Here is a 26,952-nt window from a genome sequence, read left to right as displayed (position 1 = left end):
CGCCAACATTCTTTAAATTCAGCTCCCTTTCTGATCCATAGAACTGATTGACTTAATTTTTGAACTGAATGTAATTTAAATTTATTTTTAAAACCAGATAAGAAAAAGATCAAAATTATAAATCTGGTGAACTGAAATTGTGTTGTTTCATAGAGTATGTAACTATGTAGTGATATGTGCTAATTTTTTTATTGAAGTAATTGTTCTTATCAAAATTGTTAACAAACTCGGGGTCAGCACTTGTTGACATATTGGAAGTAACTTGCGCTGAAAGCATTGCAGCCTAGAAATCTAAATAGACTGACACTGCTTTGGAAATATTCTTTGCTTAGAAGATCTTGAATTTGCTTTTAAATGACAATTTCTTCAGTCCACATCTCATGAGACTAGCGAGTGCATTGAAACCATGAAACCAGAGATCTTCAATTAGACATTTTTTTGAATAGGGTGTGAATTAACATGGCAAGGCTGTATTAACAGCCAATTACAAAATCCAAAGGCCACTTTGGGGTGGCATCCAGATTCAGCCAGAGTGTGAGAATGGAATCTTGTGCAGGCCAGACCAGGTATGGGTGTGAGGATTTTGAGGGGGTGGGTGTTCCTTTCCCTGAAGGACATTAATGAACCAGACAACGCTCTGGCAGCTTTCATAGTTATTTTACCTTGCTGCTTAGATGGAATTTAACCTAAAGGGGGCCAAGATGGAATTTGAACTCCAACCTCTGGGTTACCAGCTAAATATCATAACCATTCTTCTACTGTACCTTACTATCTTTTTCTTCTGCTATGCAGCCATCTTATCTATCTGCAAGAATAACTCCAGCCTAACTGGGGACTAGTTAGGAGGGGTTTGTGATGCCATTAACTGAGACTGAAGCATGAATTCACCCTTGAATCCTGTTTGCGGTGTTCCATTGTAAAAGGCAGAAGGATCTTGTAAGGAATGCTTAAATAATAAATGCTGTAAAGATGCTAATCTTTCTGTATGTGGGGACCTGTTGTACTGACATTAGAATGTGAAATAAAAAGACTTTGTTTTTGAAAAGGACTTGCATGCATTACTAGGCTGAAATTTCCACTATTGTCCTTTGTCTTGTGACAGCATTATATAAAATACATGAATACCATTGTCTATAATGTTCTAGTATCCCCAGATGGCAATCCCAGATGAAGGCAGATAAGTCAGGCTTGCTCATAATTCGGGCTCCAATCATTGGCTGTAAACAATGATTAATCAAAACCATAATTATCTGTGCCCAAACTTTGCTTTTTGGAACAACAAAAATATTTCTTGACTAGAATAACATGAAACCGTAGTTCAGAATGAACATTTGATTGCTGCCAATGTTTGTGGTAAAATGTATAAGTATGTCTTTAAAAGATAGTAATAGCATGGTAAGTGCCAAATAAGTTACGTTGTGGATATATATTGTGTTGAGTACAAACTTTAGCCAACTAGCAACCAATCAATATGCAGCAGAACATGTGCTATGAGGCTTTAAATTTGAAAAATGATCAAGCCATTTCAAAACTTTCTTTTAATATATATGTTGGTGACACTTGAATGAAATGTTAGAAGGAATAAAAATCAGACAATATTCTTATGCTGTGGTTTGCAAAGGAAGTTTGTAACTGACCCAGATGGACCATAGATTTAAATCATGGAGGCAGCTGTTATACCAGGAGAGCCCCAGGCATTGGAGATTGTCAAATGGTTGTACTGCAGTGTAATCCTGCTCTTCAGTGATTTCACCATTTTCTGGATGAGACCTGCTGCTTTTGCATCTTTACACTCGCATGCATTCTATTATTTATCAGGATTTGCCATTAGAATCAATTGCAATGAGTGTAAGACATTTATTGTGTGTCCTTGACACCCCCATCAATTTATAGCTTCTGACCAGACATGTCTTACAGACCATGGGTTGGTTGGTTGTGAAAAGAAATGTGATAATCGAATCAGAGAGGAATGGGAGGGACAATAGCTTAATCTTGAAAATATGCACATATTAATTTGCTGTGACAGATGGACAGATGCAACGTATATAATTAGTGTGACACATGTATGTTGGGAGTTTGGGGTGCTTATTGCCCCTTTTAAGAGTATAGGTCATGTGACCCCAGGAAGGGTTTGTTCCTCCCAGTGTGGAACCTGATTTAAATAGTCTGATTTGACGGTGGGACGGTGCACACCTGTAATAGTGTTTCCCAGTGTTTAAGTTTGAGGCCTACTTTGTGGTTCTTGCATAATGCTTTGCTAAATACTTAAATGATACTCAAGTATTTGTTGAATGTGACATGACGGTGAGAACACAGGAGAATTGGCAGCCTTCTGAAGATTGAGCAAAGGTTTTGAAATGTCTATCTTCTGTTTTTAAAAAGACATTACAAATTCTGGCCCATCAGCAGAGCTCAGTGCATGTTGCACATGAAGTATTTTCTGGCTTTGTGTAAGTGTGAGCAATTTTGAAATGTGTAAGTGTTGCACTACAGTTGTAAATGTTAATTAAGATTTTAATGGATTTTATTATTTGAGAAAAAAATTTGAAACATTCAGCACAGGACTATCTGCAACCATCAAAAAGATGGTTCACCACCATCTTCTCAGCACTCAGAATGTTTGCCTAGCCGGCAATGCCCAGTGAAAGAATAAAGAGATATGGTAAGCAGCAGAATTTTAAATAAGTGTCTCACCCTGTTGAGATGTTGAGCTCGCGGTAAATCTGTTCAAAGTTTCACTGTCTTTCTGTAAGGCTAATCTGGCTTCAGTTTTCTCATAAACATTAAAAATGCTTGAGGTTAATTCCATGTTCAAGCCAATCAGCTACACATTTTCTGACAGATTTCATCACTTTCACTGTAATTTTCACAGGGTTTTCAGGATTCTGCTAAGTTAAAAAATTGACATTTAACTTCACGTTTTTGTTTCTTAAAGGGAACTTTATATATACACAGTGAGAATAAACAGCTTGCATTCCTCTCACGGATTGTTAACTCAATGTTTATTTGCATGCTGAACTTTTACAATTAGTACTCTTAATACAAATCTTAAAATCCCTGCAATGCAAAGGAGGTTGTTCAGCCCATTGAGCCCGCACCAACAACAATAGGATCAGGCAGGCTAGGAAGGTGTTTGTCTGGAGTAAGGGGAGATACGAAGAAGTCAGGAAGTTACTTGGACAAATAAACTGGAAGGAGGCGTTCTTAGGGAAAAGTACCGAAGGAAGGTGGCAGATATTCAAGGAATGTGTGTCTGGAGCTCTGAATGACAACGTTCCGATGAGACGAGGGGGTTTTGGTGGGTCGAGGGAACCGTGGTGCACAAAGGATGTGTTGAACCTAGTCAGGAAGAAAAGGAAGGTGTACAAGAGGTTCAGGGAATTAGGAGATGTTAAAGATCTTGAGGAGTATAAGGACTGTAGGAGGGAACTTAAAAGGGAAATTAGGAGAGCCAGAAGGGGTCATGAGAAGTCCTTGGCGGGTAAGATTAAGGAGAATCCCAAGGCCTTCTATAAATATGTGAAAGGTAAAAGGATAAGAAGAGAAGGGATAGGACCTATAAAAGGTGAGGGGGGAAAGGTATGTGTGGAACCAGAAGAAATGGCGGAGGTGCTTAACGAGTACTTCGCCTCAGTATTCACGGTGGAAGCCGATCTGGGAGATTTTGTTATGGATTTGCAGCAGATGGAAAGGATTGAGTACGTGAATATTAAGGAGGAGGATGTGTTGGAACTTTTGAATTCTATCAAGGTAGATAAGTCGCCGGGACCAGATGGGATGTACCCCAGGATACTGTGGGAGGCGAGGGAAGAGATTGCAGAGCCCCTGGCGATGATCTTTGCGTCGTCAATGGAGACGGGAGAGGTTCCAGAGGATTGGAGGATTGCGGATGTAGTTCCTATTTTTAAGAAAGGGAACAGAGATAGCCCGGGAAATTACCGACCGGTGAGTCTGACCTCAGTGGTTGGTAAGCTGATGGAGAGGCTTCTGAGGGACAAGATTTACGAACATTTGGAGAGGTTTGACATGATCAGGAATAGTCAGCATGGATTTGTCAAGGGCAGGTCGTGCCTTACAAGCCTAGTTGAGTTCTTCGATAATGTGACTGAACACATTGACGAAGGAAGTGCCGTGGACGTAGTGTACATGGACTTCAGCAAGGCGTTTGATAAGGTCCCCCATGCAAGACTTCTTGAGAAGGTGAGAGGGCATGGGATCCAAGGGCCTTTGGCCTTGTGGATCCAGAACTGGCTTGCCTGCAGAAGGCAGAGAGTGGTTGTGGATGGGGCTTTTTCTGAATGGAGGTCAGTCACCAGCGGAGTGCCTCAAGGATCTGTTCTGGGACCCTTGTTGTTTGTCATTTTCATAAATGACCTGGATGAGGAAGTGGAGGGATGGGTAAGTAAGTTCGCTGATGACACGAAGGTCGGTGGTGTTGTGGATGATCTGGAAGGATGGCAAAAGTTGCAGCAGGACATAGATAGGATGCAGGACTGGGCGGAGAAGTGGCAGATGGACTTCAACGCGGATAAATGTGTAGTCGTCCATTTTGGCAGAACCAACGGGATGAACGAGTACACTATCAAGGGCAGAAGTCTGAGTAGTGTTGAGGAGCAGAAGGATCTTGGGGTCCGGGTCCACAGGACTCTTAAATCGGCCTCGCAGGTGGAGGAGGTGGTCAAGAAGGCGTATGGTGTACTGGCCTTCATTAATCGAGGGATTGAGTTTAGGAGTCGGGAGGTAATGCTGGAACTTTATAAGACCCTTGTCAGGCCTCATTTGGAGTATTGTGCGCAGTTCTGGTCGCCTCACTATAGGAAAGATGTAGAAGCTATTGAAAGGGTGCAGAGGAGATTTACAAGGATGTTGCCTGGACTGGGAGGCATGCCTTATGAAGTTAGGTTGAGGGAGCTGGGACTCTTTTCCCTGGAGAGACGAAGGTTGAGAGGCGACCTGATAGAAGTTTACAAAATGTTGAGAGGAATAGATAGGGTGGACTCTCAGAGGCTATTTCCCCGGTTTGAAATGGTCGCTACGAGAGGACACAGATTTAAGGTGCGGGGAGGGAGGTTCAGAAGTGATGTTAGGGGTAAGTTTTTCACTCAGAGGGTGGTGAGTGAATGGAATCGGCTGCCGTCAGTGGTGGTGGAGGCGAACTCGCTGGGGTCTTTTAAAAGACTTCTGGATGAGTATATGGGGTTTAATGAGATTGAGGGTTATAGATAGGTCTGTAGGTTGGTAGGTGATGTGATCGGCGCAACTTGTGGGCCGAAGGGCCTGTTTGTGCTGTAGTGTTCTATGTTCTATGTTCTAACAATCCCATTAAGGCCCTATCTCTGTAACCCCACGTATTTACCCTGCTCATTCCCCTGCCACTAAGGTACAGTTTAGCATAGCCAAGCCACCTAACCTACACATCTTTGGACTGTGGGAGGAAACCAGAGCACCTGAAGGAAACCCATGCAAACACAGGAAGAACATGTAGACTCATACAGTCACCCAAGGCATGAATTGAACCCAGGTCTGTGGTGCTGTGAGGCAGCAATGCTAACCACTGTGCCACCATACTGCCTGAATCTTAATAAATATCCACAAACATTCTGCATTCTGAAAGTTTGCACAGATTTCTCCATAGCCTCTACCAATGTGAGGTGGAATATTTTGTGTGTGACTTTAAGTTCAATTATTGATTTCTCTTGTTGCTGCCCCAATCCTGCCCCCAACCATACATCACTGCCTCTAATGTAGCATATGACAATCCAGATGAAACCAACTATTTAATGAAGGCATAAGTACAAACCTCATTTATGCGTAGATAAAAAGAGGGCGTTTGTATTTATATTATACCTTTCATGCCTCAGAGCATTCCAAAGTATTTGACATGAAGTAAGGTCAGCGTTGTAATGTAGGAAGCCACGGCTGCCAGTTAGGACACAGCAAAATCCTAAAGACAGCAATAAGGAAAGAACAAGAAGATTATATTTTTAATGCTGGTTCAAGGATAAATATGGCCCAAGAGACCTTTTCAAATCGTACTTGAAGTCTTGTGAGTGGTCCTTGAACCCATAATTGCAAAACAAGCCATTAATTGCTGTTCAATTACCGCAAAGGCCCTGATCTTCCAAAGCCCAGATTGTAGGTCATGGGAAGTACCCGGCATGATGTGCTTCATGACTTCAGGGAAGGCCCAACACACCAACTCCATGGAAGTTGCTCAATGGATAATTCTCTGAAGCCGTCAGGAAAATGTCTCTAATTCTGAGTTAGAGTCAAAGACTTCAGACCTTACTGATTCACTGGCCTGTGTTGTTACCCAGGAAATGATAGACAAAAAGAAAATTCTAATCCAGCTCTTGGGCAACAATACCACAGACACTCCCTCCCCCCCCCCCCCCCCCCGCCACCCCCCGTCTCTAATCCACACCTATCTGTCCATCCCTTATGTGCACCTACACACACCTCGATATATCTATACCCACCTGCCTTCTCGTGCACATACTCACCTATCCTCTCTCTCGTACACATACACTAATCCACTCAGGCGTGTGCATGCATGCTCACACTCTGATACCCAGTTCATACTCTTTCTCACACACAAAAGTACCATCCACAAAATGCTATCCATTCACACACTTATTCTTACACTCGCTCAGGTGCACACCGACCCACTTACTTATCACCTGAACCCCTACGCCCCTGCTTGGGAGAAACAGGGACTACCGAACTTCTCGTAGAACACAAACACAAGTGGGCATTTATACATCATGCGTCTTAGTGCCAATCACGACAAGTTTCCCATTCCGGCCAGAACTCTGGGTCTTCCTTTCTTGGGTCGTGATACAGCCCCAGATTTAATCAGGAATCGCAGTCCAGCTGGTAGCTGCAGTCATGACACAGGCTTCATTCCGGTCATGATTCAAAACCCTTTTGCAGCAGTACCGGCATCCCTGTCTTTGAAGTTACTTGTGCGATCGCGGCTGTCCCAGCAGGACTCTTCCTATTAAAAGCCGGTATTGCGATCTGCCATCAGCAGCTGTCAAAAGCCGGTATCATAAACTACCATCTGTGTAACGATGTACAACTAACACAAATAGGTAAGATTTACAAAGTCTACAAAATAAAAGTCACATTAAACTATCTGTCTTTACAAAAATGAGAGTTAAAGCATAGAACATAAAACGTTACAGCGCAGTACAGGCCCTTTGGCCCTCAATGTTGAGCCGACCAGTGGAACCAATCTAATGACCCTCTAATCTAAACTATTCCAATGTTATCCATATGCCTATCCACTGACCATTTGAACGCCCTTAAAGTTGGCGAGTCCACAACTGCTGCAGGCAGGGCATTCCACGCCCTTACTACCCTCTGAGTAAAAAACCTACCTCTGACCTCTGTCCTATAATTACCACCCCTTAATTTAAAGCTATGTCCCCTTGTGTTAGCCATCACCATCCGAGGAAAAAGGCTCTCACTGTCCACTCTTTCTAACCCTCTGATCATCTTGTATGCCTCAATTAGGTCACTTCTTAACCTTCTTCTTTCTAACGAAAATAACCTCAAGTCCCTCAGCATGTAAGACATGAACAAATAACATATTACTGCCAGGAGCAGTATAAGCTAAAGGAGATCAGTCGTAAGGAAGGGTTATGTTTGTGACATGTTCTAGATACAAAATCCATTAACCCTTTCCCATCAGGTACAAAATGCATTCACCCTTTCCCTACTTCAAGTGGGAGCCCGTTATATAATCTCCACAGTTTGATGCACTAAGTATTTTGAAATATTTACCATTAGCTATTGAAGTATTCACTTTTTTCGGTGATGAAATTGATTTGCATTTCTGTACTCCTAATTGATGATGCACATGAGAAATTTACCACAGAAGCCGACGTTCAAAAATGTTTGAAATTGATTGTAACTGAGTTACAGTCCACAATATAAATGAGGCTACAGAGTATTTTGCACAGCACCAAGGTCAGTGGAGCTGCATTAAGCTTATCACACAGGCATGGATCATTTAATATGATTACAGTAACAGTGGTAAGCTGACACATGGGAGGTTGATACCAAGCATAGGGCTATTTTCATGAAACCATTTATATTAGGAGTTAAGTTTCATTTTACTCATGATTTTTTAAGGCGCATCTCGTTTGGTCGAGATTCAGTCACTTTAGTAGAAATGGTTTCAATGGGCTATAGAAACTGCAGATGAAGAAGTATAGGTTCAGATATCAAATTAGAAAAGGTGACTGATGCTAGTGTCAAGTGGGACCATTTCATTTCTAAGAAATGCAGAAAGGCATGGAAGCTGGATGTTTTCACAATGTGCTTTACAAGAAGCATGTTGAGGATCAGCTAGAAACCAGGACGGTCAACATTGAATTAATCAGCGTGATCTATGAAAAATAATGTTGAGGGTCATGATGACATTGCAGTGCTGAGCGTATATGTGTCATGTGCCTGATTATCGGTACCCTTGAAATGTATGTGATAGATTCCAGCTGGAAAAGGTGTATAAAAGAAAAAAGCTGAACTGCCAAAATAGTGTGTTCCAGGGTATGAAGGGAAAAGGGATACTGCAGAAAAGAGGAATTTTGCAGAAAGCAAACATAAAATACAGTTTAGTCGATTAGCCTTGTACCACCATTGACTAGACTGATCATAATGATAAGTGACAGATGTGATATTATAATCAACAATCCTGAAAATATATTGGTTATTTTCTTTCTCCCCTTCAATATCGTGTGTAACTTAAATTTGATAGTTTTGTTGCAAAATCACTTTCCAATGGAAATTGTTTAATTTCTAATATACCACTTCCCTTCCTTTCCCTTCACCATTGCATGTTGCTTCTATGCAAGTTACCATCTAATGTCCTCTTGAATGCCTCAACTGACCCTGCCTCCATCACACTTCCAGGCAGCACATTCTAAACGCGAGTGACTCATTGTGTGGAAGTTTTTTTCTCACATCATATTTGCTTTTTTTTGTCAATCATCTTAAATCTGTGCCCTCTTGTTCTTGATTCTTTTGCGGGGGAACAGTTTCTTTCTATTTACACTGTCCAGCCCCCTTATGATTTTGAACATCTCTATCAAATTTCCTGCTCAGTGTTATTTTCTTCAAGGAGAACAGTCCCAACCTCTTCAGTCTATCCTCAAAATTGAAGTTGTGCACCTAGATCACTCTGCTCCTGCACCCCTTTAAGAATTTTACCCCCTTTTCTTGTCTCCATATTCTCCCTCCCAAAATGCATCACCTTGTATTTCTCCGCATTGAATTTCATCTGCTCCCTCCTCCAATTTGTTTATGTCCTTTTGAAGTTCTATATTGTACTTTTCATAATTTGCAATACTTCCAAGTTTTGTGTCATCTGCGAACTTTGAAACTGTCCCTGCAAACTAGGATCTGGATTATTATTAATATATATCAGGAAAAGCGAGCGTCCCAATATTGACCCATGGGATCATCACTACAAACCTTACTCCAACCTGAAAAATGGCCATTGATCATTACTCTCTGCTTCCAATTATGAACCAATTTTATATTGCATTGTTACTGTCCCTTTTATTCTCAAGTCTGTTTTGTGTCACTGTATCAAATGCCTTCTGAAAGTCCAAGAACGCAACATCAAAACTATTACCCTCATTGACTCTTCATGTTACCCCCTCAAAAAAACTCCAGCGAATTAGCTAAACTCCATTTCACCTTTAACAAATCATGCAGGCTCTTCCTAAACAAAAATCCATGTTTTTCCATGTGACTATTAATTCTATCCTAAATAATTGTTCCTAGAAGCTTGCCCACTGCTGATGTTGAAATGACTGATCTGTAATTGCTGGGGCTACCCTTAGAACCTTTTTCAAACAGGGCGTAACATCTGCAATTCTCCAGTCATTTGGCACCTCCCCTGAGTCTAGAGTAGACTGAAAGGTTATGGCCAGCAATGCTGTAATTCCAGTTCTCATTTCCTTCGATGTCCTTAGCTGCATCTCGTCCAATCCTGTGCTTTGTCAGCTTTGAGTACTGACAGTAGATCCAGCATTTCCTTCTTATCAACTTTGAACCCTTCTTGGAACAGAATTTCCTCTTCTGTCACCACGTCCTGGGTAGCATCTACCTCCTTGGTAAAGTCGGGTGCAAAATATTCATTTAATACTTCAACCAGGCCTTCTGCCTCCAAATGTAAATCCCCTTTTAGGTCCCTAATTGGCCCTGCTCCTCCTCTTACTATTGATATGCCTGTGTAAGATTTTGGGATTCCCCTTTATGTTGGCTGCCAGTCTTTTCTCATGATCCCACTGGGAGCCATAAAATAAATGGCAGAATTATCAGGAGCTTAGAAACACAGAGAGATCTGGGAATACAGGTCCACAGATCCTTAAAAGTGGCAGCACAGGTGGAAAAGTTGGTGAAGAAAGCATATGGCATGCTTGCCTTCATCAACCAGGGCATCAAATATAAAAGTCTGGTCACCACATTCCCAGAAGAATATGGTGGCTTTGGAGGGAATACAGAAAAGGTTCGCCAGGATGTATGAGCTATGAAGAGAGATTGAATAAACTCCCTGGAAAGACAGGCTAATGGGGCAACCTAATATAAAACCAAGGGGCATCGATAAGGTGAACAGTTTCTTCCGGGTTCTTTGATTTCCTCCCACAGTCCAAAGATGTGTGAATTAGATGGATTGGCCCTTTGTGTGAGGAGGACTAGCTAGGGTAAATGCATGGGGTAATTTGGGCCTGAGAGGGATTGTGGTCTGTGCAGATTCAATGGACTGAATGGCCTCTTGCACTGTAGGATTATACGATTCTAAGACTTTTTCCAGGGCAGAAATGACAATTACAAGTTCTGTGTAAGGGGGGAAAGGTTCAGTGGAGATGTGCAGGGTAAGTCTTTTACGTAGAGGGTGGTGGGGGCCTGGAATGCGCAGTCAGTTGAGTTCGTTGAAGCAGACATGTTAGTGACATTTAAGACTTATCTGGATAGATACACGAACAGGCAGGGAATGAAGGGATACAGGTTGGTCTAGATGGGACAATGTGATCAGCAGCGCGGTCTTGGTGGGCTGAAGGGCCTGTTCCTGTGCTGTACTGTTCTTTGTTTTTGTTCTGTTATTCATCCTGGGAACTCTGGATTTGTTTGCCTTCCCTTTCTCTTTTCAGGGAATATACCTCGACTGTGTCCAGGTCATTTCTGTTTTTTCCCTCAACCTTTCATTCCAATCTAACTGGCTCAGCTGTGTTCTTGCCCCATTGAAGTCAACTGTCCCTTAGTTAATTAGTTTTACTCTAGATTATCTATTTTTACAGTTAGTTTTTAACTTTTAGTTTTGAGAAATCCTTGGATTCAGGAAGGCGAATGGGATGCTGGCCTTCATAGAGAGGGGGATTGAATATAAAAGTAGGGAGGTCTTGCTGCAGCTGTATAGGGCATTGGTGAGGCCGCAGCTGGAGTACTGTGTGCAGTTTTGGGCGCCGCACCTGCGCAAGGATATTTTGGCCTTGGAGGGAGTGCAGAGGAGGTTTACTAGGCTGATACCGGAGTTGAGGGGGTTGAGCTATGAGGAGAGGCTGAATAAACTAGGCTTGTACTCGTTAGAGTTTAGAAGAATGAGGGGAGATCTCATTGAGACGTATAAGATGATGAATGGGATGGATAGGATAGAGGTGGAAAGACTCTTCCCGCTCAAAAAAGACAGTAGGACTAGGGGGCACAGCCTCAAGATAAAAGGGAGGCGGTTTAGAACGGAGTTGAGGAGGAACTTCTTCACTCAAAGGGTGGTGAATCTCTGGAATTCTCTGCCCGTTGAAGTGGTGGAGGCTGCCTCGCTAAATATTTTTAAGAAGCGGGTTGATGGGTTTTTGATAAGAGAGGGGATTAAGGGTTATGGGGAGAGGGCGGGAAAGTGGAACTGAGCCACGACAGATCAGCCATGATCTTATTGAATGGCGGGGCAGGCTCGAAGGGCCAGATGGCCTACTCCTGCTCCTATTTCTTATGTTCTTATGTTCTTATGACACTGTCAAGTTAATTTGGTTATTACTCGTTAGAGTTTAGAAGAATGAGGGGAGATCTCATTGAGACATATAAGATGATGAATGGGATGGATAGGATAGAGGTGGAGAGACTCTTCCCGCTCAAAAAAGACAGTAGGACTAGGGGACACAGCCTCAAGATAAAGGGGAGGCGGTTTAGAACGGAGTTGAGGAGGAACTTCTTCACTCAAAGGGTGGTGAATCTCTGGAATTCTCTGCCCGTTGAAGTGGTGGAGGCTGCCTCGCTAAATATTTTTAAGAAGCGGGTTGATGGGTTTTTGATAAGCAAGGGGATTAAGGGTTATGGGGAGAGGGTGGGAATGTGGAACTGAGCCACGACAGATCAGCCATGATCTTATTGAATGGCGGGGCAGGCTCGAGGGGCTAGATGGCCTACTCCTGCTCCTATTTCTTATGTTCTTATTACGCTAAATTCAACCAATCTAAATAATCTAAAATAATTTTGTGAAATATATGTATTTCTTATATATAGTCTTGTTTTTTGAAGTTGTCTTTTTCTTGTGCATCTTCCCTCTTTTAAAACACTAGAGGCCGAAGGGAAATGGTATGAAGTTTGCAACAGCTTCATAGTTGCCATTTGAATTGATCCTATGTGGCTGGAACCTTAAATCTCTGGAAATCATGATTTAATTGCTTTCCATTTCTCTTCATATAACAAGTTATTCCAAAACCCATTGTTGGGTGCATGGCACTAGGATACTTGTGTTGCATATATATCTTTGCAGCACGCAGAGTGCAGGTATACTATCTCCCCCTCGGTTTCCTTTCCCTTGCTTGACTTATTTACATTTATTTGAACCCTGTTACAGTTCTATCTGTTCAGTGAGCATCACTTCTTTGATATGATGGAGCCATTAATGAATTTAAGATTAAGTCTCCCTATCTGTTCAATTAATGTTAGTGCTTTTCCAAAATTATGCAACCATGTACATTTTCTAACCAGTCCCTAGTGTGATGATATTGTGCCTTTAAGAAATATGTCATCATGTTTCTTGTGAGGGATATGTTTAAAATTCAGCTCTGGTTTACCTGGTGCCAGTCTGACTATGAACCAGGCAGCTCCATGCTGAGAATGCAGGAGAATAATTGATCCTAGATAATGAGACGTTGTTTTAATACTTTTTTTTGTTTATCTTTGGTTTTTTCCACTGGGGTTTCAGAGTAGTGTTTAATTAGGTTGATTGGCAAGAGATAGTCATGTGAATGGGTAGAGCTAAGCTTACAGGGGGAAAAACGTTTTAGGTTTCTGCTTGATCCTGAAAGAAGCAAGATGTGTTTATCTCTTTGTCTCCCTCTCTGTCTCCATCTTGCTCCCCACCCCAAAACCCTTCCACAGAAACATTTTATAAATGGAAGTTATTTCCACACGCTTGCACACATGATGGTACCTGACATGTTTTCAATTAGGAGACTTCTTCATGCAGAATTTGGGGCAACTTAACACTTGCAATAATCCTTGACATGAAGCACTCTGGTACATTAAACAGAACCGAAAATACTTATCACTTTGTGACTATCTGTGAAGTAAATTAAATTTTCTATCTCTTGTTTTTCTCTGTAGGGCAGGTTAAATTTCTGTAAAATATTTTCAGGAGGGCGGCATGCTGGCACAGTGGTTAGCATTGCTGTCTCACAATACCAGGGCCCTGAGTTCAATTCCAGCCTCGGGTCACTGTCCGTGTGGAGTTTGCACGTTCTCCCCATGTCTGCATGAGTTTCCTCCAGGTGCTCCGGTTTCCTCCCACACTGTAAAGATGTGCCAGTTAGGTTGATTGGCCGTGCTAAATTTCCCTTTAGTGTCAGGGGATCTAGCAGGGTTTTGCATTGGGGAGGGAGTTAGGGGCATATGCCCTGGGTGGGATTGTTGTCGGTGTAGGCTTGACAGGCCAAATTTGCCTCCGTCTACACTGCAGGGATTCTAAGTGTCAGCACTTCCTCATGGCTTTGCAGTACTGTTTTAAAATACCTGCATAAAATGCTAATTATGCTGACAGGGTTACATGAAGAAGAGTTGGAAGAAGTTTGTAGGGTACATGAGCACTGGCATTTGAGCCAAATGGCCTGCATGTCTTGGGATCCAAAAAGTTTACATAGAATGACACAAGGCCACTGCCTGTAATCACAAAATTCAATTTAATTGGTTATTCCAAATAGATTTACATTAACAGGTGTCATAACGCTGCAGTTTGTCAAAATAAATTACTGTGTAACATCATTCCAATAAAAATATGTAACTCTTCAAGTTCTTTTCCATCTCCAATTAAAGGTTAACTAAAAGGTGTTATTACTTTAAAGAAAGGGAATGGAATTTTTATAAAAAGGCTTAAAACAACCAGCATTTGTGCTCATAGGCTTGATTTTTGGAAAGTGACAAATTACTAAGTAGTGGTGTCTGTTATATTAGGCATTTTAGATGCCAGGCTCATATGAATATTAGTCAGAGTCATGCAGCACAGAAAGAGGCCCTTCAGTCCATTATCTGTTTTATGGAGGTGGTTGACATCAGAACTTTGACTTGGAAGGATATCCAAAAAATTTATTCAAATTGTACCAACTTATCTTTGAGCACTGAATACAGAGTCTTAGTTCAACAGCTTATCTGAAGATGTCGTAAGAGCAGAGCTTAGGGCTTTGCATTGTACTATTAACTTAGATTATCATTGACTCAATTCTTAGAATACAGTTCGAACACAACTCTGACTCGGAAGCAGACGTATTTCTCAGCTGAATAGTGGAATTCATCTTGGAATCCCTACAGTACAGAAGAGGCCTTTCAACCCACTGGGTCTGCAGCGACTCTCTGACGTAGTACCTTACCCAGGCCCTCTTTCCCCCACCCTATCCCTGTAACCCCACGTATTTCTCAGAGCTAATCCATCTAACTTACTTATCCTGGGACACTAATGGGCAATTTAGCATGGCCAATCCACCTAACCTACACATCATGGGACTGGGGGAGGAAACCGGAGCACCCGAGGGAAACCCATACAGACATGGGGAGAACGTGCAAATTCCACACAGTCATCCAAGGCTGAAATTGAACCTGGCGCTGTGAGGCAGCAGTGCTAACTACTGTGCCACCATCCGCATAATTATTTATCGTGGAAATTCTGGATAGATAAATGTTCTGTGGTGTAAGCCTCATTAAGTGGTGAAATTTACAAGGATGTTACCTGGATTGGGTGGCATACCTTATGAGGATAGATTGAGAGAGCTCGATCTTTTCTCCTTAGAGAAACAAAGGATGAGAAGGGACCTGATAGAGGTGTATAAGATGATGAGTGATATTGGTCAGGTGGACTTTCGTAGGCTTTTCCCCAGGGCTGAAATGGCTGCCACAAGAGGATGCAGGTTTAAGGTGCTGGGGAGTAGGTACAGAGGAGATGTCAGGGGTAAGTTTTTCACTCAGAGGGTGGTGGGTGAGTAGAATCAGCTGCAGTCGGTGGTGGTGGAGGCCAATTTGTTGGTCTCTTTTAAGAGACTTCTGAATGAGTACATGAGACTTAATAGGATTGAAGGTTATAGGTAAGCCTAGTAGGTAGGGATAAGATTGGCGCAACTTGTGGGTCGAAAGGCCTGTTTGTGCTGTAGTTTTTCTATGATTCTACGAAATTTCAGTCATGCTGAATATTTGAGAACAAAAAATAATTCTTCTTCTCGCAGATTGATCCTTGGGAACTTGGTTGTGTTTTTTAATACATTTGAAAAGTTTTCCAATGTGAAAGATGTCCTTTAAAGTTATTGATGCAACTGGTACACATGTTATTTTGAAAATGTTTATTGCTTGATACTGTATCATCCCCAATTACGGCATAATACAGATCAGTTTCTTTTCCATGCTTATGTAATAGCTGAGCATTGAAACTATATCTGCACAGTTTAGCTGCCTTGAGTAAGATTATTTAAAACAAAGATACAATGTGTAGGTTATTGTACCCCTGAGTTCTGAAAAGCTATTCTGTACTGAATCTTCCATGACATAATATAAACAACTTTAAATTTTTAATAAGAACATTCTGAAACCGTTTGCCTTTTGGGTTATTGACTTCTTTAAAAATATGTAATGTGTTTCCGAAATATGATTTGGTTGCACAATTGCAGATTCTTAGATAGTAATAGTTTGAATTATTTGCAGGCTGAAAGGTGAAGTCTTTTTGCAACTTGAAAATGGTGTCTTTTTTTGAAACATATTCAGTAAGGCAAATGAATAGCTATATTGGTTTAATTGCATTAACTACAGCACCATCTTATCACTACAGTACAGCAATTAATTTCAATTCATTGTTCCTACTTTCTATCTCTGCATAGGATTACTGAATTGCCTGGTACGGTCTATATGTGACTCCAGGCCCACAGCAATGTGGTTGACTCTTAATTGCGCTCTGAAATGGCCGAGCAAGTATTGTATCAAGTCATATTAAATCGCAAAAAAGTCTCAAAGGAATTATGATTTCATGAGTACAACTGTGCCCCAGATACTACGAGCACCAATCCATTGGTGGGAAAGCGCGTAACTTGGAGTTGGAACACAGTGGTATACAGTCAAGAGGGAGTTTCCATGGGAGTCCAACAAGGGAAAAATATACTTGACCTTATCTTTACCATTGGTAAGGATGAAGTCATGAATATTTGGAATTGTATACTATTACAATCTGTAACCTCATGGCCTGGCATATCCTACACTCAAAGCCAGTAAATTGACCCTGGGTCAGTGAAGAGTGCAGAAGGCATACTACGAGCAATATTAGGCACACCTAAAAATGAGATATCAACCTGGTGATACTACAACACAGGACGACTAGTATGCCAAACCACGGAAGCAGCATGCGATACACAGAGTTAAGTAACTCCACAACCAATGGACCAGATCTAAGTCTGCAGTCCTGCCATATCAGTCATGAATAATGGAAATTAATGGAAACTGGAGGAGGAGGATCCACAAATAACCCATCCTCAATGATGGGGGAGAATAGCACATCAATGCAAAAGACAAGGCTGACACATTTGTAACCACTTTCAGCCAGAAGTACCAAATGGATCTTGGCCTTCTCCTGAGGTCTCTAGCATCAAGGGTGCCAGTCTGCAGCCAATTCGGTTCACTCTTGTTTTGTATCATGAAACGATTGAAGACACTGGATACTGTGAATCATAGAATCCCTACAGCACAGGAAGAGGCCATTCGGCCCATCGAGTCTGCACCAACCACAATCCCACCCAGGCCCTACTCCCATATCCCTACATATTTTACCCACTAATCCCTCTAACCTATGCATCTCAGGATACTAAGGGGCAATTTTAGCATGGCCAAACAACCTAACCTGCACATCTTCGGACTATGGGAGGAAATCGGAGTATCCAGAGGGAATCCACGCAGACATGAGGAGAATGTGCAAACTCCACACAGACAGTAACCCAAGCTGGGAATCGAACCCAGGACCCTGGAGCTGTGAAGCAGCAATGCTAACCACTGTACCCCATGAGAAGGCTATGGGACCTGAAACAATTCTGGCAATAATGCCAAAGACCTATACTCCAGAACTAGCCATGTCTAGCCGAGCTATTCCAACGCAGTTACAACACTGGCGTCTATCCAGCCATGTGGAAAATTGCACAGCAATGTCCCGTCCACAAGAATCAGGACAAATCCAACCTGGTCGACTACAGCCTCATTAGTCCGCTCCCAATCATCAGCAAAGTAAATTGAAGTGTCACCGACAGTGCTACGAAGCAGTACTTACTGAGCACCAATCTGCTCACTGATGCTCAGTTTGAATCTACCAAGGCTGCTCAGCTTCTGAGTTCGTTACAGCCTTCATCCAACATGGACAAAAAAGCTGAACTCTGGAGGTGGGGTGAGAATTACCACATTTGACGTTAAGGCAGCATTTGACCGAATATGGCACCAAGGAACCTCAGCATACCTGAAGTTAAGGATTCGCTCGCAAAAGGTCAAATAATGAGCAAAGGCATTCTTTAACCATTATTATAACTAGAGGATGTTGTTAATGGGAGCAGATTGGATTGATATCTTGCTGTAATTAGAGTTCTATATCTCTCTGCTGTCACCACCATTCCTTTATTTTCATGGTTAATTTGAAGAAGAATTCTTGAATGACAAAACACATGCATGAAGTTAACATAACAAATCAAACATGAGCTACAAAATAGTTTTGACAGGAGAGGTGGTAGTGCACTGGTATTGTCACTGTCTTTGATAATGATCTCAGGACCTGGGTTCGAACCCCACCATAGCAGAAATTAAAATCAATAAAGCATTAAATTAAATGCCTAATGATGACCATGAAACCATCATCATAAAAACCTACCTAGTTCATGTCCTTTTTGGGAAGGAAACATGCTGTCTTTACATGGCCTGGCCTACAAGTGACTCTTACCTCCATGTTGAACATGACTTGAGCAAAGAACGAAGAAAGTTACAGCACAAGAACAGGCCCTTTGGCCCTCCAAGCTGCATCGACCATGAGACCCAACTGGACTAAAACCCCCTATCCTTCCAGGGTCTGTATCTCTCTATACCCATCCTATTCATGTATTTGTCAAGACGCCTCCTAAAAGTCACTATAGTAACTGCTTCCACTACCTCCCCCGGCAATGAGTTCCAGGCACCCACCATCCTCTGTTTAAAAAAAAATCTGCCTCGTACATTGGACGGCATGGTAGCACAGTGGTTAGCACTGCTGCTTCACAGCTCCAGGGACCTGGGTTCGATTCCCGGCTTGGGTCACTGTCTATGTGGAGTTTGCACATTCTCCTCGTATCTGCGTGGATTTCCTCCAGGTGCTCAGGTTTCCTCCCACAGTCCAAAGTTGTGCAGGTCAGGTTGATTGGCTATGCTGAAATTGCCCTTAGTGTCCTGGGATGCATAGGTTAGAGGGATTAGTGGGTAAAATATGTAGGGATATGGGTGTGACAGTGGTCGATGCAGACTTGATGGGCCGAATGGCCTCTTTTTGTACTGTAGGGTTTCTATGATTTCTTCTATGATTTCTTTCTATGATCTCCTTTAAACCTTGCCCCGTGCACCTTAAACCTGTGCCCCCTAGTAATTGACTCTTCACCCTGGGAAAAAGCTTCTGACTATCCACTCTGTCCACACCTCTCATAATCTTGTAGACTTCTATCAGGTCACCCCTTCAACCTCCGTCGTTCTAGTGAAAACAAACCAAGTTTCTCCATCCTCTCCTCATAGCTGATGCCCTCCATACCAGGCAAAATCCTGGTAAATCTTTTCTGCAATACCTCCAAAGTGCCCACTTCTTTCTGGTAGTGTGGCGACCAGAATTGAACACAATATTCCAAATGCGCCTAACTAAGGTTCTATAAAGCTGCAACATGACTTGCCAGTTTTTAAACTTAATACCTCAGCTGATGAAGGCAAGTATGCTGTATGCCTTCTTGACTACCTCCTCCAGCTGCTTTCAGTGACCTGTGTATCTGTACACCCAGGTCCCTTTGCCTATCAGTATTCTTAAGGATATTGACAGGAGGAAGCAGAGGGGGCAAGGGTGCAAAATGTACTCTGATGGGGGACTTCAATGTCTATCATGTGATAATATCACCACAGACTAAGTTGACAGGATTCTAAAGACATAGCTGCTAAACAGGGGCTGCGGCAGGTAGTGAAGGAACCAACAAGAGGGAAAAACATACGTGATCTCATCCTCACCAACCTGCCTGTCATAGATGCTTCTATCCATAGCAGTATCAGTAGGAGTGACCACCGCACCATTCCTGTGGAGAAAATGTTCTGTCTTCACTTTGAGGATACCATCCACTGTGTTGTGTGGCACTACCGCTATGCCAAATGTGATTGACTTCGAACAGATCTAGTAATTCGAGACCGGCCAACCATGAGGCATTGTGGGCCATCAGCAGCAGCAGAGTTGTACTCAATCGCAATCTGTGACCTTGCGGATCGGCATATCTCACTGTCTACTATTAATACCAAGCCAGAGGATCAACCCTGATTTAATGAAGAGTGCAGGAGACTACTTGTATGCCAAAGAGCATACAAATAATAGACAGCGCAAAGCAATTCTGCAACCAACAGATAATATCTAAGTTCTGCAGTTCTGCCACACCCAGCTGTGAATGATGATGGACAATTAAGCAACTCAGTGAAAGGGGCGGCTCCAAAAACACCTCCATCCTCAGTGATGGAAGGATCCAGCACATCAGTGCAAAAGACAAGGTGGAAGTATTTGCAGCAATCTTTAGCTAGAAATGCCGAGGGGATGATCCTCGGCCTCCTTTGGATGTCTCCAGCATGAAAAATGTCGGTCTTCATTTAATTCCATTTACTCCATGTCACATCAAGAAACAGCTGAATGCACTGAATGCTGTAAAGATCTTGGCAATATTCGGCAATAGTGCTCAAGTTTGATGCTCCAGAAATTGCTGCACCCTTAGCCAAACTGTTCCAGTACAGCTACAACCCAGTCATCTAGCTGGCAATGTGGAAAATTGTCCAGGTATATCCTGTATACAAGAAACTACACAAATGCAACCTCACCAGTTATCATCCTATCAGTCTACGCTCAATCATCAGCAAAGTGATGGAAGAGATCATTAACAGTGCTATCAAGCAGCACTTACTTAGCAATAACATGCTTCCTGAAGCTCAGTTTGGGTTCCACCAGGGTGACTCAGCTCCTGACCTTGGTTCCAATGTGGACAAAAGAGCTGAAGTCCAGAAGTGAAGTAAGCGTGACTGTCCTTGACATCAAGGCCGCATTTGATTAAGTACGGCATCAAGGTGTCCTAGCAAAACTGGAGTCAAAAGGGAATCAGAAGTACAGTCCTTTTGTGGAAACATGGAAACATAGAAGATAGGAGCAGGAGGTCACCATTCAGCTCTTCGAGCCTGTTCCACCATTCATTAATATCATGGTTGATCATCCAACTCAATAGTCTGTTCGTGCACCACCACTACAACCACCCCCCCTCAATATCCTTTGACTACCTTTGTCTTGAGCTATATCTAACTGCTTCTTGAAAACGTTCAACGTTTTGGCCTCAAGTACTCATCTCTCTACTCAGTTTCTTACCTCCTAACCAATTGTCACTTTCTTTCAATGTACACACATTCATGTTTAGAAATATTCTAATGAAGGACGAATGATTCAGTAATTGATAGATGAATGATTTGTACAATAAAATTGGATACATGGGGGAGACATGGCATTATGATAATGACACTGGGCTTCTGCTAATGCCTTGGGGACACCTGGTGGAATTTAAATTCAATTAGTTTTTTAAAACCTGAAATTGAGAGCATGTTTCAGGATTGGTAACCCTGAAACTTCATTGATTGTCATTAAAAATATATCTGGTGAACTAATGTTCTTTAGGGAAGGAAATCTGCTGAATAAGGAAGGAAGGATTCCGATCTTTACCTGAACTGGCCTGTGCGTGACTGCAGGCCTACAACAATGTGGTTGTATCTTAACAGCTCTCAAAGGGCAATTTGGGATGGGCAACAAATGCTGGCCTCACTGTCAATGTTCCAATCCTGTGAACGAATGAAAAATAAATGGCTTAAAGCGAGTACTTCTCGCCATTTTAATAAGTTTGTGTAGAGATTATTTCCATAATTTTTGATAAAATCCTATGACTTGAGCATTAAGCTTTTGTAAACTAAAAGCTTTCATTTTATGCATTCACATGAAGATGCTACTTTTGTGCTATCCAGACTATAAAATAAATATTATTTCAAAAGTAATTGATCCATTTTAAGCATTTAGTAAGAAAATAGGAACGTAATAGCTTAACCAGTTGTATTTTGTACATTTCCTGTCGGTGTTGATTACATTGTGGCACTACACCTATTAAACTGTTAAGGCTAACATCTAGTAAAATGTCACATGCCCTGTGTTGTACAGACATCAAAACAGGGAAGTTCTGTTAACTGAAGTTCATCTAGCCTAATTGTTTGTCATTGACAATTCATAGACGTTATGCGTATGACAGGAGGAATCCTAGTAAATTTTATCAAAGCATTTCATTAATCCTGTAGTTTATTAAACAGTTGAGGGCAAATTATTTTAGCACTGCTGAGACTAGATGATTTTAGTCATCAGATAGACTTATGATCTTCCATTTTTACCATTTATGTTTAGTTGCCTGTGAACTGCAAACTGCAACTTATTGTATGGTCTAGGATCACCAACATTGCCTAATTCTCCCTAGAGGTCACTCAGTAATGAAAAATTGAGGTAAATGCAATTGCTTGGATTATGTCTGGGGTTTGTCAATTATTGCAATTTCCTGTAGTGCACGTCTGTACCATATTTCAGCTCTGGAGTCAAATTCTCTCAAGTGAAATTGCTGATGGAATTTTTTTCCTCTTTACAATAGGGAAGGATCATGTTTGTAGATTCATTGGCTGTGGAAGAAATGACCGATTTAATTATGTTGTTATGCAGCTGCAGGTAAGTTTATTTTAAAAGTACCAACTCCATTTTAACATACAAATAACTAAAAATATATGTTTCACCTTATTATTGAGGTATTCTAAAAATGAATAAAAATATTTGTTACAAATTTTGTCTTACATTTCCACAGACATCACAATGTGTTATTTGATTTGTGTTGTCAATTATAGTTAGTTTTGTAATGACCAGAATTTATTTTCAAAGTGTTGAAATATAATTTGTTGTAATGCAAAGATGTCCTTTTATATAATGTGCATTGGCCATGCTAACTTGTCCCTTAGTTTGTCTGTGTGTCTGTGTCAATGCTTGACATTGTTCTCAAACAATAAGCCCTTGTTGAAAGAAGAGCAACCTATTCCAGGAAAAACTAGCTACAGAAACAAAAGTCTGACCTATACATTGTCAGATTTAGAAAGTTTGATAGATATAATCTGCATTGCTTCTAGAATCTCCAACCACTGCAATTTCCTGATCCACTTTATTACACGGGTGGCACAGTGGCATAGTTGAGAATGGCATGGTGGCACAATGGTTAGCACTGCTGCCTCAGAGCGCCAGGGACCCAGGTTGGATTCTTGGCATGGGTCACTCTCTATGTGGAGTTTGCGCCTTCTCTCCGTGTCTGCGTGGGTTTCCTTCAGGTGTTCCAGTTTCCTCCCACAGTCCAAGGATGTGCCAGTCAGGTAGATTGGCCATGCTAAATTATCCCTTAGTGTCAAGGGGGTCAAGAACATAGAACACTACAGCACAAACAGGCCCTTCGACCCACAAGCTGCGCCGATCATATCCATACCTACCAGTCCATAGAACTATCTATAACTCTCAATCTCATTAAATCCCATGTACTCATCCAGAAGTCTTTTAACAGACCCCAGAGAGTTCGCCTCTATCACCAGAGGGGGGATGGGAACCTGAATTGTAGCTCCAATGTACAGGAGGATGAGAATAGGGAGGTCATGGATAAGGTTTCTGGGCCACAGCAGTGTATTGGCAGGCGGGAGGGCGGTTTGAAGTGTGTATACTTTAATGCGAGGAGCATACGCAATAAGGTGGACGAACTTGCAGCCTGGATTGGTGCCTGGGACTTCGATGTTGTGGCTATTTCAGAGACATGGAAAGAGCAGGGACAGGAATAGTTGTTGCAGGTTCCGGGGTTCAGATGTTTCAGTCAGAGCAGAGAAGGTGGTAGAAGAGGGGGAGGTGTGGCATTGTTAGTCAAGGACAGACAAGGTGGCAGAAAGGACGTTTGATGTGGACCTGTCTATTCAGGTAGTATGGGCTGAGATTAGAAACAGGAAAGGAGAGTGGTCGAGCGAGGGAACAGTGGTGTACTAAGGAAGTTGAATCTCTGGTGAAGAGGAAGAAGGAGGCTTATGTAAAGATGAGACGTGAAGGCTCAGTTAGGGCACTGGAGAGTTATAAATTAGTAAAAGGTCTGACAACACCAGGTTTTAGTCCAACCGATTTATTTGATAATAGACTCACAAGCTTTCAAGGTTTCCCTCTTCGTCAGGTGAATGGAGAGTTCTGGCCTCAGAGAGAGCATATAAAGCACAGACAGTTTAGAGATTACTGATTAGAATGCGAATCCTTACACCTAACCTGCTGTCTTGAACACTGTCTGTGCTTTATATGCTCTGTCTGAGGCCAGAATTCTCCATTCACCTGACGAAGAGGGAAACCTCGAAAGTTTGTGAGTCTATTATCAAATAAATCGGTTGGACTAAAACCCGGTGTTGTCAGACTTTTTACTGTGTTTACGTCAGTCCAACGCCGGCATACCCACATCATGACTACTATCGAGTTATAAATTAGCCAGGAAGGAGCTAAAGAGAGAGTTAAGAAGAGCTAGAAGAGGACATGACTTTGGTGGATAGGATCAAGGAAAATCCTAAAGCTTTCTACAGGTATGTCAAGAATAAAAGATTGGTTAGGGCAAGATTAGGGCTAGTCAGAGACAGCAGTGGGAAGTTGTGCGTGGAGCCTGAAGAGATAGGAGAGGCACTGAATGAGTATTTTTCGTCAGTATTCACGCAGGAAAAGGTCAGTGTAGTTGAGGAGAATACTGCGATACCAGGTAGTAGACTATATGGGATTGAGGTACATAAGGAGGAGGAGTTGGCAATTCTTGAGAATATGAAAATAGATAAGTCCCCTGGGCCAGATGGGATTTACCCTAGGATTTTCTGGGAGGCTAGGGAGGAGATTGCAGAGCCTTTGGCTTTGATCTTCATGTCGTCATTGGCTTCAGGTATAGTGCCGGAAGACTGGAGAATAGCAAATGTTGTCCCCTTGTTCAAGAAGGGGAGTAGAGACCATCCTGGGAATTATAGACCACTGAGCCTTACTTCTGTTGTGGGCAAAGTTTGGAAAGAATTATAAGGGATAGGATTTATAATCATCTAGAGGGAAATAAAATGATTTGGGATAGTCAACATGGTTTTGTGAAGGGTAGGTCGTGCCTCACAAACCTTATCGAGTTTTTTGAAAAGGTGACCAAAGAGGTGGATAAGGGTAAGGCAGTTGACGTGGTGTATATGGATTTTAGCAACGCGTTTGATAAGGTTCCCCGTGGTAGGCTACTGCAGAAAATGCAGATGCATGGGATTGAGGGTGATTTAGCTGTTTGGATCAGGAATTGGCTAGCTGATAGAAGACAGAGGGTGGTGGTTGATGGGAAATATTCAACCTGGAGTTCAGTTACAAGTGGTGTACCTCAGGGATCTGTTTTGGGGCCACTGCTGTTTGTCATTTTTATAAATGACCTAGATGAGGGTGTAGAAGGATGGATTAGTAAATTTGCTGATGACACCAAAGTTGGAGGCGTTGTAGACAGTGAGGATGGATGTTACAGTTTGCAGAGGGACATAGATAAGCTGCAGAGCTGGGCTGAGAGGTGGTAGATGGAGTTTAATATGGAAAAGTGTGAGGTGATTCACTTTGGTAAGAGTAACAGGAGTACAGAACATAGGGCTAATGGAAGGACTCTTAGTAGTGTTGACGAGCAGAGAGATCTTGGGGTGCATGTGCATAGCTCCCTGAAAGTTGGCACCCTGGTTGATAAGGTTGTTAAGAAGGCGTACGGTGTGTTAGCTTTTATTGGTAGAGGGATTGAATTTCGGAGCCGTGAGGTCATGTTGCAACTGTACAAAACTCTGGTGCGGCCGCACTTGGAGTATTGCGTACAGTTCTGGTCGCTGCATTATAAGAAAGATGTGGAGGCATTGGAAAGGGTGCAGAGGAGGTTTACCAGGATGTTGCCTGGTATGGTGGGAAGGTCTTATGAGGAAAGGCTGAGGGACTTGAGGTTATTTTCATTAGAGAGAAGAAGGTTATGAGGTGACCTAATTGAGGCATACAGGATGATCAAAGGATTGGATAGGGTGGACAGTGAGAGCCTTTTACCTCGGATGGTGATGGCTAACACAAGGGGACATAGCTTTAAATTAAGGGGTGGTAATTATAGGACGGATGTCAGAGGTAGCTTCTTTACTCAGAGGGTAGTAAGGTCGTGGAATGCCCTGCCTGCAGCAGTTGTGGACTCGCCGACTTTAAGGGCGTTCAAATGGTTAGTGGATAGGCATATGGATAACATTGGAATAGTTTAGGTTAGAGGGTCATTATATTGGTTCCACTGGTTGGCGCAACATCGAGGGCTGAAGGGCCTGTACTGCGCTGTAATGTTCTATGTTCTACCACAGACAACAGCCGATTCTACTCACTCACCACCCTCTGAGTGAATAACTTACCTCGGACATCTCCTCTGTACCTGCTCCCTAGGATAAGTGCATGGGTTACCTGCTCCCTAGGGTCTAGCTAGGGTAAGTGCATGGATTATGGGGATGGGGCCTGGGTGGGATTGTGGTCAGTGCAGACTCAGTGGGCCGGATGACCTCCTTCTGCACTGTAAGGATTCTATGATTAGTTTGTATTAAATTAAGATGAGTAGATTAGGTGGATTGACCATGATCAATATGCAAAGTTTTGTGGTTAGGGCAGGGAATCGGCCTGCGTATTTGGAGGGCTGCTGTTGACTTTGATGAGCAGAATGGCCTCTTTTGCACTTGACTGTTAGGAAGCAGAACTGTCTACAAACCTTCAATCCAAAAAGCAACCATCTACGATGATTTGCTGTTTTATGTCTTTAAGCAATTTTGTCCAATTGGACACTGGTCCTCCTGTAAGTTTCAATTTTATTCATCAACCTTTTAAACATATATTTATTAGCCACAAGTAGGCTTACATTAACACTGCAGTGAAGTTGCTGTGAAAATCCACTAGTCGCCACACTCCGTTGCCTGTCCACGTGCATTGAAGGAGAATTTACCATGGCCAATGCACCTGATCAGCGCATCTTTCAGACTGCGGGAGGAAACCAGAGCACCTGAAGGAAACTCGTGCAGACTCTGCAGAGACAATGACCCAAGCTGGGGATCAAA

General features: G+C 42.3%; 1 protein-coding gene across 7 annotated transcripts in view; it reads left to right on the top strand.

Moving 5' to 3' along the window:
* ttbk2a (tau tubulin kinase 2a) overlaps positions 1 to 26,952 on the top strand; it is a 264,660-nt gene that overhangs the window by 108,790 nt on the left and 128,918 nt on the right. For all 7 annotated transcript variants that reach the window (XM_080202945.1, XM_080202938.1, XM_080202939.1 and 4 more), the window contains one exon: positions 22,437 to 22,510. In XM_080202945.1, coding sequence (XP_080059071.1) covers positions 22,437 to 22,510 — 74 coding nt within the window. The remainder of the gene's footprint in view (positions 1 to 22,436; positions 22,511 to 26,952) is intronic.

Source organism: Carcharhinus amblyrhynchos, chromosome 14, assembly GCF_965287045.1.
Source record: "Carcharhinus amblyrhynchos chromosome 14, sCarAmb.v2.hapA, whole genome shotgun sequence".
Lineage (NCBI taxonomy): Eukaryota > Metazoa > Chordata > Chondrichthyes > Carcharhiniformes > Carcharhinidae > Carcharhinus > Carcharhinus amblyrhynchos.
The sequence above is the reverse complement of the archived record's forward strand: the minus strand, read 5'-3'. Positions and strand labels throughout refer to the sequence as shown.